Source organism: Euleptes europaea, chromosome 7 (genome assembly GCF_029931775.1).
Source record: "Euleptes europaea isolate rEulEur1 chromosome 7, rEulEur1.hap1, whole genome shotgun sequence".
Taxonomy (NCBI): Eukaryota; Metazoa; Chordata; class Lepidosauria; order Squamata; family Sphaerodactylidae; genus Euleptes; species Euleptes europaea.
Genome location: NC_079318.1, coordinates 98,989,138 through 99,001,713, shown reverse-complemented (window position 1 = coordinate 99,001,713; position 12,576 = coordinate 98,989,138). Strand labels below are relative to the sequence as shown.

Sequence of the window (12,576 nt, the reverse complement as noted above, 5' to 3'; positions counted from 1 at the left end):
GCCTCCATGTTCAGAGGCAGTCAACCTCTGAATTCTTGTGCCAGGAGGCAACACGGCCTCCATGCCCTGTTGTTGGACTTCTAGAGGAACTGGCTGGCCACTATGTGAGACGGGATGCTGGACTAGATGGACCCTTGGTCTGATCCAGCAGGGATCTTCTGATGTCCTTATGAGAGAGATGAAAGAAGAAAGAGGAGGAGGAGGAGGAGGAGGAGAAGAGTTGGTTTTTATATGCTGACTTTCTCTACCACTTAAAGAAGAATCAAACTGGTATACAATCGCCTAGACACCCTGTGAGGTAGGTGGGGCTGAGAGAGTGTGACTAGCCCAGGGTCACCCAGCTGGCTTCATGTGTAGAAGTGGGGAAACCAACCCGGTTCACCAGATTAGCATCCGCCACTCATGAGAAGGAGTGGGGAATCAAACCCAGTTCTCCAGATCAGAGTCCACCGCTGCAAACCACCGCTCTTAACCACCACACCACGCTGGCTGAAAGGACATTTCCTTGAGTAAGGAAAGGTACCAGACTCCCCTGCCAGCGCTTGGCTCCTGGAAGGATTGTTACAACTCTTAAAGAGAGCCAGCATGGTTTAGTGGTTAAGAGTGGTGGTTTGGAGCGGTGGAGTCTGATCTGGAGAACCAGGTTTGATTCCCAGTTCCTCCACATGGGTGGCAGACTCTAAGCTGGTGAACTGGGTTTGTTTCCCCACTCCTACACATGAAGCCAGCTGGGTGACCTTGGGCTAGTCACAGTTCTCTCAGCCTCACAGGATGTCTGTTGTGGGGAGGGGAAGGGAAGGTGATTGTAAGCCGGTTTGATTCTCCCAAAAGTTGGAATACAAAAACCAACTCTTCTTCCTCTTCTTCTTCCTCCTCCTCCTCCTAATCCCTGCGGGTATTTCTCCATGTGAGTCCTGCTGCCCTGTCCAGTCCGTGCCCTTTCTGATCAATGGAAACTCCTCGTTCCATGCAAAAGACGGTTGGGATCCAGGCTTTGCTCATGCTTGGAGAGGAGAAACACAATTTTGTAAATAACAACAGTAATCTGATGTTGTGTTCCTTCTCGCGGGAATGCAAGGCACCCAGCAGCTGCTAGCTTATCTCCTTCTAGCAGATGTTCCAGCCTTGGAAATCACAAGGCCTGGATATATGCTGTCCTGTGGGATAAACAGTAACCTTTTCTTGATTCCCCCCCCCATCTAATAGCTGAATAGCAGCAGGCCGAACAGCCCAGATTAGGCCTGAGCTTGTCAGAGCTTGGAAGCTAAGCAGGGTCGGCCCTGGATAGTACCTGGAGGGGAGACCACCAAGGAAGACCAAATTTGCTATGCAGAGGAAGTCAATGGCAGACCACTTCTGCTCGTTCTTTGTCTTGATAACCCCATGAAGGGTCGCCATAAATCGATTGTGACTTGAGGGCACTTAATGTTATTTTAAGAAGAAGAGTTACTTTTTTATGTGCCCTGAGAGAGTGTGGCTAGTCCAAGGTCACCCAGCTGGCTTTGTGCGTAGGAGTGGGGAAACAAATCCAGTTCATCAGATTAGCCTCCGCCGCTCATGTGGAGAGGTGAGGAATCAAACCCGGTTCTCCAGAGTCCACCGCTCCAAACCACCGCTCTTAACCACTACACCACGCTGGCTCCTGGAGATGGACTGAGGAAAGGCAAGAGGGGAAATCGCTCCCGCTTCTGCAAACCCAGCTTCTCCTTGAAAAAGAGTCGGTTTCCTCCCATTGTTCATTCCAGCCCACTGACCCACACAGCCGTTCTGCATGGATTCCGCAAACCCAGGAATAACCTTTGCAGTGGTCGGAAGGGTTTGCAAGAATGGAGAGGAATGTGGAGAAAAATCTGTCCCCCTTTGGGTGCATGGATAGTTAAATGCAGCCCAGAGAATGGAAAACTCTAAGAGGGATCCACCTCTCTGGGCTCTCTGACACTACTGAAGAGCCCGTGTGATACGGAAGGGTCCCCAGCTTCTGGCATTCCACAAACCAGAACAGTTTAGGAGTGCATTTTTATAACCTTAGCAGGTTTATATTATATTTTATATTTTTGGACTGCCAAAAAAAACCAGTGGGTTCTAGATCAAATCAAGCCTGAACTGATCCTAGAAGCTAAAATAACTAAACTCAGGCTATTGTATTTTGGTCACGTCATGAGACGACAAGAGTCACTGGAAAAGACAGTCATGCTAGGAAAAGTTGAGGGCAGCAGGAAAAGAGGAAGACCCAACAAGAGATGGATGGACTCAATAAAGGAAGCCGGGCAGCAGGAAAAGAGGAAGACCCAACAAGAGATGGATGGACTCAATAAAGGAAGCCACAGCCCTCAATTTGCAAGATCTGAGCAAGGCTGTCAGATAGGACATTTTGGAGGACTTTAATTCATAGGGTCGCCATGAGTCGGAAGCGACTTGATGGCACTTAACACACACACAGGGTTATATTATGGTGGAGTGGTCTAGGCGGGTGCTATATAATGCGAATGGGACTATGGACTATATCTACTGTGAACAGTACCTATTCTCCTATTCCACTGCATCATCTTCTACTACATAATACCACACACACACACACGAATCTGCCTTCTACTGAATCAGATCCTTGGTCCATCAAGGGGTCACTGAGGGGGTGGGGGGTGGGAGGAAGTTGTGAATTTCCCACACTGTGCAGGGGGTTGGACTAGATGACCCTGGTAGTCCCCTTCCAGCTCTATGATTCTATGAACTTAGGACCTTCTGCATGCCAAGCAGATGTTCTACCACTGGGTAACAAAAATGAGGGATGTGCATAGTGGATGGGGGATACAGTTCAGGGTAGCAGTGTGTGTGTGAACAAGATCTCAGGGGATGGGTGGACAGTTAGCTAATTGTGAGCAGTCAGTGTGATGCAGTGGCAAAAACGGATGGATTGGTTTAGGCGGGTGCTATATATCGGGAATGGGACTATGGACTAAACCCACTGAACAGTACCTATTATCTTATCACACAGCATCACCTTCTACTACGTACTACCACACAAACGCACACACACGAATCTGCCTTCTACTGAATCAGATCCTTGGTCCATCAAGGTCAGCACTGTCGACTCAGTTCTCCAGGGTCTTAGATAGAGGACTTTTGCCTCACCTATCATCTGATCCCTTTAACTGGAGATGCAGGGGATTTTTTTGGTCATCTTCCGGGCATGGAGTAGGGGTCACTGAGGGTGTGTGTCTGGGGGGGTGGGGGGGAGGCAGTTGTGAATTTCCTGCACTGTGCAGGGGGTTGGACTAGATGACCCTGGTGGTCCCTTCCAGGTAAGAACATAAGAAAGTCCCTGCTGGATCAGACCAAGGCCCATCAAGCCCAGCAGTCTGTTCACACAGTGGCCAACCAGGTGCCTCTAGGAAGCCCACAAACAAGGCGACTGCAGCAGCATTTATCTTGCCTGTACTCCACAGCACCTAATGTATTAGGCATGCTCCTCTGATCCTGGAGAGAACAGGTATGCATCATGACTAGTATCCATTTTTATTAGTAGCCATGAATACCCCTTTCCTCCATGACCATGTCCACTCCCCTCTTCAAGCCTTCCAAGTTGGAAGCCATCACCACATCCTGGGGCAGGGAGTTCCACAATTTAACTATGCATTGTGTGAAAATATACTTCCTTTTATCTGTTTTGAATCTCTCACCCTCCAGCTTCAGCAGATGACCCCACATTCTAGTATTATGGGATAGGGAGAAAAACTTCTCCCTGTCCACTCTCTCCATACCATGCATAATTTTATAGCCCTCTCTCATGTCTCCCCTCAGCCGCCTTCTTTCTAAGCTAAACAGCCCTAAGCGTTTTAACCGCTCCTGATAGGGCAGTTGCTCTAGTCCCCTAATCATTTTGGTTGCTCTTTCCTGCACTTACATTGTGTAGTCCCCTTTGAGTACCAAGACAGAAGGCGGGACTATAAATAAAGCCATTTGCTTTCTCGCGCCGTAGCCTTTGTTCACTGTATAGATAAAATGGGGGGGGGGGAGCATCAACACAGGCCAGCGCCGAGCTCTTTGGCTGGGCGATGCGGGTGGCGTAAGGTGGCTTCACAACTGGCACCAGGTTTGTGGGCCGGCGTCATACCTGCATAGATGCAGACGAAAGAGCCCTTGGCGATATCGTCCAGGCAGCGTATTCCCCAGCCTTTGTTCTGCGTCTTGAAGAGCTGCAGCCGCACCTGGAGGCCATGCTGCACCAAACGATTGTTGCACATGTTCCTGCTGCATTTACACCGCTTGTTGCACTCGTAGACTCTGGCGAAGGGGGGGTTAAGGCAGTCATGAGCATACAGGAAGGACCACCTACTCCCACATGAACTCACCCATCCACACTGGTCATCTCTGAAGGCGCCGATCAAGGTGCCCCCACCATCTGATGCTAGACACGTGGCAACCCAAGAAAGGGCCTCCTCGGTTGTGGCACCATAGTATCATAGAGTTGGAAGGGACCCCCAGGGTCATCTAGTCCAACCCCCTGCACAATGCAAGAAATTCACAACTACCTCCCCCCCCCACACCCAGTACCCAGAAGATGGCCAAGAGGCCCTCCCTCATATTATCTGCCTAAGGTCCTAGAATCAGCATTGCTGTCAGATGGCCATCTAGCCTCTGCTTAAAAACCTCCAGGGAAGGAGAGCTTACCACCTCCCAGTGGAACAGGCTTCCTTGGGAGGTGGTAAGCTCTCCTTCCCAAAACTCTGGAATCCTCTCCCCAGAGAAATTTGCCTGTCTCCCTCTATCATTGTCTTCCACCAAGGGCTGGAGACATTTTTTCTTAAGCATTCGCTTGCTAAATCTTATTACCCCTCCTCCCTGTTTGTGGGTTTATATTTTCATCTGCTACGTTTTAGTTAACCGTTTCGATCATTTTATGTGCATTTGCATTTTAAATGCTTCGTAATGTCTGGAATGTTTTAATTTTTGCCGCTTCGGTGATCCTAAATCAGGAGGAAAGGCAAAGTGGAAATGTTTAAATATCAATAAAATAAGCTGGGTAAATAAAATAAGCTGTAGCATCAGGTTGGATGCTGGGGATCTTCTCCGCTGATAGTTGCGCCTCCCCCGACCCAAAAGGAGGAGCCTCCTGCATCCAGGGAAGCCTCCTTGTGCAGTGGGAAAGGATCCATGGATCCAACATTTCTCAGTCCCAATTAACATCTGGCATCCCATTCCCAAGAGGATTCGTGGACACTTTGTTCCAACACCAGCAGATGCTCCCCGGCAGGACTTGAGGGCAGCAGCTCTCCCATTTCCAACAAATTGGTACTCGGAGACAGGCTGCCTCTGGAGATGGAGGTTTTGGCTCATTAGTGTGGCTTATCGTAAGAACATAAGAAAGGTCATGCTGGATCAGACCAAGGCTCATCAAGTCCAGCAGTCTTTTCACACAGTGGCCAACCAGGTGCCTCCAGGAAGCCCACAAACAAGACGACTGCAGCAGCACCATCCTGCCTGTGTTTCACAGCACCTAATGTCATAGGCATGCTCCTCTGATACAGGAGAGAACAGGCATGCATCATGACTAGTATTCATTTTGACTAGTAGCCATGGATAGCCCTCTCCTCTATGGACATGTCCACTCCCCTCCTCAAGCCTTCCAAGTTGGCAGCCAACACCACATCCTGGGGCAGGGAGTTCCACCATTTAACTATGCGTTGTGTGAAGAAATACTTCCTTTTATCTGTTTTGAATCTCTCACCCTCCAGCTTCAGCAGATGACCCCTTGTTCTAGTATTATGGGAGAGGGAGAAGAGCTTCTTCCTGTCCACTCTCTCCATACCATGCATAATTTTATAGACCTCTATCATGTCTCCCTTTAACAGCCTTCTTTCCAAGCTAAACAGCCCTAAGCGTCTTAACCACTCCTCATAGGGCAGCTGTTCTAGTCCCCCTGATCATTTTGGTTGCTGTTTTCTGCACCTTCTCAAGCTCTATAAAGCAATATCCCTTTTTTAGGTGTGGTGACCAGAACTATACACAGTATTCCAGGTGTGATCTCACCATAGATTTGTACAACAGCAGTTTTATTCTCTGTTCCTTGTTTAATTACGGCCAGCATGGAATTTGCCTTTTTTCACAGCAGCCGCACACTGGGATCAGTTATCACTAAGCCGCCTCCATGAATGTGTTAGGCCAGTTCTTAAAACCCTCTATACAAGTGTCTGCAGCACCAAATTCTGTGGCACTTTCCACACATTCCAACCCTAATTTGTAAAAAAAACAACATCTTTTCCGGACCAGTTGCTCGGCGGTGATTATCAATGGGCTCTTAACAAGCTCAGACTTACCCTGTGGGAAGGCATTCCTCCAATCTCTTGTGCTGGTATCCGGAATTTGAGTTGATCTGTCCCCCAGGGGTGCAGGCGGTTGCCTGGATCGTCAGCTGGTGGCAAGCACATTTGGATCTTTTCAGGGGACAAAATATACGGTTAGGAACAGGGGCCATGGCTGCCAAGAGATGCCTGAAGACCCAACTAAACCTTCCAGCAATTCACAATGTAACCTCCCCTCGGCTCCCCTAGTGCTTGGGACTCCAGAGCTACAGTGCAGGGAGGACGAACGGTGAGCTCATGGCTAACAAGCATATTTTGTAACTCTCATGAAATCTTCCAGCCCTGGACAAGAGGGGGCCACTACCCTGACCTCATGGAGGAAGAAGAGGAAGAAGAGGAGGAGGAGGAGGCGGCGGCGGAAGCGAAGAGGAGTAGTAGTTGGTTTTTATATGCTGACTTTTTCTACCACTTATGGCAGAATCAAACAATCACTTTCCCTCCCCCTCCCCACAACAAACACCCTGTGAGGTCAGTGGGGCTGACAGAGCCATAAGATAACTGTGACTAGCCCAAGGTCACCCAGCTGGCTTCATGTGGAAGAATGGGGAAACCAACCCGGTTCACCAGATTAGCCTCCTCCGCTCATGTAGAGGAGTATGGAATCGAACCCGGTTCTCCAGATCAGAGTCCCCCGCTCTTAACCACCACACCACGCTGGCTTTCCGTGACAATTGTCAACCTGAACCCATTTTGGAGCTGCGGGAGAGAAGAGGGGCTCAGATTGTGTGACCGTCACAATCAAGGCCCCACCCCTCTCACTAACTGGGGGGGGGCGCGGGGGAGGTCGGAGTCGACGAGGGGAACAAACTATGATGGTGGTGGTGGTGGTGGACAGGGCCGCCATGTCACAGCCAACGTACGGTGGCCCTGTAGGGTTTTCAAGGCAAAGAGACATTCAGAGGTGGTTTGCCATGGCTTGTCACTGTGTTGTGACCCTGGACTTCCGTGGTTGGTCTCCCATCCAAGTACTAACCAAGGCCAACCCCGCTTCGCTTCCGAGAGCTGATGAGATTACGCTAGCCTGGGCCATCTAGGCCACCGTATCAAACTTGGCCAGTTGTCAAATAGGATTGCCAACTCCAAGCTGAGAAATTCCTGGTGATTGGGGGGGGGGGATGGAGCCTGGAGAGGGGCAGGGTTTGGGGAGGGACCTCAGCAGGGTATAATGCCATAGAGTTTGCCCCTTGCAGCAGTAGTTTTCTCCAGGAGAAAGTAATCTGGATATCAGCTGTTAATTCCAGGAGATCTTCAGGCCCCACCTGGAGATTGGCAACACTACTACCAAAGGTTATGGCGATGTACGGACCCCTGGCGAGCAGCACATTTTCACAGGTCTGGGGGTCCTTGCAGGCCCCTTTATCCAGGGGTTCTCAAAAAGCCAGAGTTGGCCTTGGCCAAAGCGGGAGGGGAGCCTTAGAATGATAGAATCGTGGAGTTGGAAGGGACCTCCAGTGTCATCTAGTCCAACCCCCTGCACAATGCAGGAAATTCACAAATACCTCCCCCCCACACCCCCAGTGACCCCTACTCCATGCCCCAGAACATGGCCAAAAAAACCCTGCCCATCTGGCCTGGAGGAAAATTGCTTCCTGACCCCAAAATGGTGATCAGCATTTCCCTGGGCATGTAAGAAAGGCCCACGAGAGCCAAACACTGACAACAACCCTTCCTTCCCTCCCTCTTATGATGTGCCCAAGTTCACAGAATCAGCATTGCTGACAGGTGGCCACCTAGCCTCTACTTAAAATCCTCCACAGGAGAGCCCACCTCCTCCCAAGGAAGCCTGTTCCACTGAGGAACCGCTCTGTCAGAAAGTTCTTCCTAATGTTTAGCTGAAAACTCTTTTGATTCAATTTCAACCCCTTTGGTTCTGGTTCGACCTTCTGGGGCAGCAGAAAACAACTCCGCTCCGCTCCCTCTATGACAGCCCTCCAAATACTTGAAGATGGTTATCATGAACACATGAAGCTGCCTTATACTGAACCAGACCCTCAGTCCATCAAAGTCAGTATGGTCTACTCAGACCATCAGCGGCTCTCCAGGGTCTCTCAGGCGGGGGTCTTTCACATCACCTACTTGCCTGGTCCCTTTAACTGAAGATGATGGGGATTGAACCTGGGACCTTCTGCATGCCAAGCTGATGCTCTACCACTGAGCCACAGCATCTCTCCATGACTCTCCAGGGTCTCAGGCAGAGGTCTTTCACATCACCTTCCTGCCTAGTCCCTTTAACTGGAGATGCCAGGGATTGAACCTAGGACCTTCTGAATGCCAAGCAGATGCTCTACCACTGAGCCACAGCCCCTCTCATGTGATATAGCACCTTAAACCAAAAAAGACAAAAGCCACGATGCTCACTTGTTCCTACAGCCGTCCTTGCAGTCGCACCCCACCAGGAAGTCCGAGCTGGTGTTGATGTAGACCCCCTTGCCTGGGATGCGCTCCTTGCTGTAGGCCACCTGGGGCGGGGGGGTGCTGTCGATCTCATTGACGCACGACAGGGGGACGTCCTCCTTCCCCTTGGTGATGTCGGCGATGTAGTAGAACGGCTTGTATGGCTGGAACTTGCGGTCCACCAGGACGTAGGGGTCCAGGCAGAACATCTCCAGGAAGAGGAAGTCGCAGTCCGTCTCAAAGAGGTATCGCTCGATCTCGCCCATGCTGCGCAGGCACAGGCCGCAGGGCGTCTTGTAGATGACGTGGAAGCCCGTCTTGCGGTTGATGCGCCGGCGGGCCGTCATGCGCCGGAAGTCATAGAGGAGCGGGATGAGGAGGGGGTTCTTGTTGCGGTACTGGTCGCTGAGGATGTGGCGCACCCGCGACAGGCATTTAAAGCTGCACACGTGGGGGAGGTAGAAGAGCTTCTCCACGGGGGCCTGGTAGGAACGCTCGTTGGGGAGACAGTCCGGGACGCCGTGGAACTGCTGGGAGGAGCTGCCGGCCGGCTGAGGGCCGGAGAACCTGCCGCACGGAAAGGGAGGGACAATCATCATAGAATCATAGAGTGGGAAGGGGCCATACAGGCCATCGATTCCGACCCTCTGCTTAATGCAGGATCAGCCTAGAGCATCCCTGATGAGTGCTTGTTCAGCCGCTGCTTAAAGCTTGCCAGTGACAGGGAGCTTACCATCTCCCTAGGTAGCTGATTCCACTGTAATAGGGAATACTATGGCAAGAAAGCAGACAAGGGGCTTTTTTAAACCACAGTTCGCTTGTTGCACGTTATGGCGCCCAAACTGCGGTTTGCGATTTCATCTCACCTCCAGTTTGTGTAAACCATAGTTTATTTTTCATCATTTATTTAGGGTACTTTAATGTATCTTTCACCCAAACCGTAAATTAATCCACACAGCAAGGCAGGGGTGCGGATAACGTTGGCCTACACATACGATGTTACGGCTCCTTCCTATGATGGACGACCCTGCCGCAAGAACTATTTTCCCCGTCAAAAGCTCAACCCTACAGCACCCCCCACTGGCGCAAACCGCCCCAGTGACTTTCATGCGAACATTCTCAAAACCGCCGCTGCTTACCAAAATTGCTGGGTCACCCCAGTCCTCCCGACTGAAGGCGCTTCGCCCAGGACGGGGGAAGGTGGAGAAGACGGTCCTGACCCCACTGAGCCTGGACGCAGGAACGAAGTGCTCTTTTTGGCCACTTGCTGCTTTTTGGACTGAGCGAGCTGGCTCTCTGGACTGCTGCACGGAAGCAAGGGAGACCAAAGCAAAGGGAAGCTGGGTTACGGAGCTCCCAAGTAGGGCGGGGGGGTCTGAGCCGGGGCTCCGGGAGTACTGAAGGATGGGGTTAAGGCTGGGGGTTTCAGAATGTGCTTTAAGGACCGCTGGGGTTCCTCTGGCTTCTCACTGATCAGAAAATCAAGTAACGGCAAACATGTTTCCCCGAAAGGCAGCCTGAACCAATATTACCGACCGTCCCCTCCAATGCGCAGCCAATGCTCCATGTCTGGTTCAGAAAGGGAGTTCAGGAGGACATAAGTGGGCATCAAACAAGCGGGCACCCTAGAACATGCCGGCAGATGGGTGATGGAAAATGCCATCAAGTCGCAACCAACTTACAGTTATCCCGGTCTGCTTGAGACCCTCTCTGCACAGCCCGAGTTGCTATATGGGCAGAGAGACTCGACCAGACAGCTTCCTATTACGCTCCTATGGCCTTCTGCCAAGAGGCCAAGGAGGGGTACAGGCTAGAACGGGGTACAGGCTAGAACGGACACCACGGCAACCACCACTACTTTCCTTGGCACCTGTCAAGATTTTCAGAAAGGAGGTGAGGCCGTTGGCAGCCCTCATTCAAATGTAAGGGTTTTCCACTGGGGGGGGGGGGGGGTCGGGAGGACCGGGAAACACCTGGGCTCTCCTTACTCAGCGTGCGACTCCATTCCCCCTTCGGGATTTCCTTCCTCCCTGAAGGTGTGAGGAGGGAGGTATTCCATTCAGCTGCACCTCCCGTGGCAGCCATTTGGGGTTTGGCTGTGCCTCCATGGCAGCCATTTTGGGGTGGCGTGGTGCTGATCATCCCCCTCCCTCAAAATTCCAAATGTGCTCAAAACGTTTTGGGGACCCTGGGCCAGAACACTGGACTTTGACCAGAAAGACCCGAGTTCCACTCGGCATGGGAGGGCTCTGGGTGACCTTGGGCCAATCGCGCTCTCAGCCTCCTCTCGGCTGAGGGAGACATGATAGAGGTCTATAAAATGATGCATGGTATGGAGAGAGTGGACAGAGAGAAGCTTTTCTCCCTCTCCCATAATACTAGAACGCGGGGTCATCTGCTGAAGCTGGAGGGCGAGAGATTCAAAACAGATAAAAGGAAGTATTTCGTCACACAACGCATAGTTAAATTGTGGAACTCCCTGCCCCAGGATGTGGTGATGGCTGCCAGCTTGGAGGGCTTTAAGAGGGGAGTGGACATGTTCATGGAGGCTATCCTTGGCTACTAGTAAAAATGGACACTAGTCATGCATACCCATTCTCTCCAGCATCAGAGAAGCAGGCCTGTTATCTTAGGTGCTGTGGAGCACAGGCAGGATGGTGCTGCTGCAGTCGTCTTGTTTGGGGGCTTCCTGGAGGCACCTGGTTGGCCACTGTGTGAACAGACTGCTGGACTTGATGGGCCTGGGTCTGATCCAGCAGGGCTTTTCTTATGTTCTTAACTTCTTCCCAGGGCAGTTTTGAGGATAAAACTAGGGGTGGGGGGACAGAAACCTACATATGCCATGTGAGCCCCTTGGAGGAGGGACAGCTAAATGTGGGATCATCGACCGATCGATCCAACTTACTCCACGTCGACGAACTGAGGCGAAACCGGCTGCGACACCACAATCGGCACTGGGGGCGGCTCCACGGGCTTAAATTGCATGCTGGTCCCTGTTAAGTCATGGGTGTACTGGACTACCGGACCCTTGCTCCGCACAGCGCCTGGCGGGAGGGAAAATTGGAGTCAGCGTGACAAACTCAGGGAACGGCTTCGGGGGATTCTCTTTGCATTCAGCCCGCTCGTGCACAGGACGACTCGAAAACATGGAGTCCACTCGCCTTGCCCCACAGGGAAGTGGGGTTGGGGTGCCATCCTCTGGTTTGGGTCCTGCTCACCCCTCAGGAACCCAGACTCTGCCTTCCTTCTGTCCTCTCCCTGATGCCAGACTTTGGATGGTCATCATGCCTAGGTAGGGATGCCAGCAGCCTCCAGGTGTGACCTGGGGATCCCCTGGAATTACAGCTCATCTCCAGACTACTGAGATCAGTTCCCCTGGTGGCAATGGGTGATTTGGAGGGTGGATTCTATGGAACTGTACCCCACTCAGGTTCCTGCCCTCCCCAAGATCCATCCCCAAATCTCCAGAGAGCCAGCGTGGTATAGTGGTTAAGAGCGGTGGTTTGGAGTGGTGGAGTCTGATCTGGAGAACCGGGTTTTTCCCCACTCCTCCACATGAGCGGTGGAGGCTAATCTGGTGAATCGGGTTGGTTTCCCCACTCCTACACATGAAGCCAGCTGTGTGACCTTGGGTCCACCTACCTCACAGGGTTTCTGTTGTGGGAAGGGAAGGTGATTGTAAGCCGGTTTGATTCTCCCTTAAGTGGTAGAGTCTCCCAACCAGGAACCGGCAATCCTACTCCCTCATCCCTCACCGTTGGCCAGGGGGGACTTGGTAACCCCCACCCCTAGGTGATTTGTCATTTTTTTCCCATGCCATAAA

At 51.7% G+C, this 12,576-nt stretch overlaps 1 protein-coding gene across 1 annotated transcript in view; it reads right to left on the bottom strand.

Annotated features, from left to right (window-relative positions):
• Positions 1–12,576, bottom strand: part of SETDB1 (SET domain bifurcated histone lysine methyltransferase 1) — a 46,878-nt gene that overhangs the window by 15,562 nt on the left and 18,740 nt on the right. Inside the window, exons 11-15 of the mRNA XM_056853543.1 lie at positions 11,659–11,797; positions 9,893–10,057; positions 8,718–9,320; positions 6,315–6,431; positions 4,112–4,281 (exon numbers count right to left, since the gene is read on the bottom strand). Coding sequence (XP_056709521.1) covers positions 4,112–4,281; positions 6,315–6,431; positions 8,718–9,320; positions 9,893–10,057; positions 11,659–11,797 — 1,194 coding nt within the window. The remainder of the gene's footprint in view (positions 1–4,111; positions 4,282–6,314; positions 6,432–8,717; positions 9,321–9,892; positions 10,058–11,658; positions 11,798–12,576) is intronic.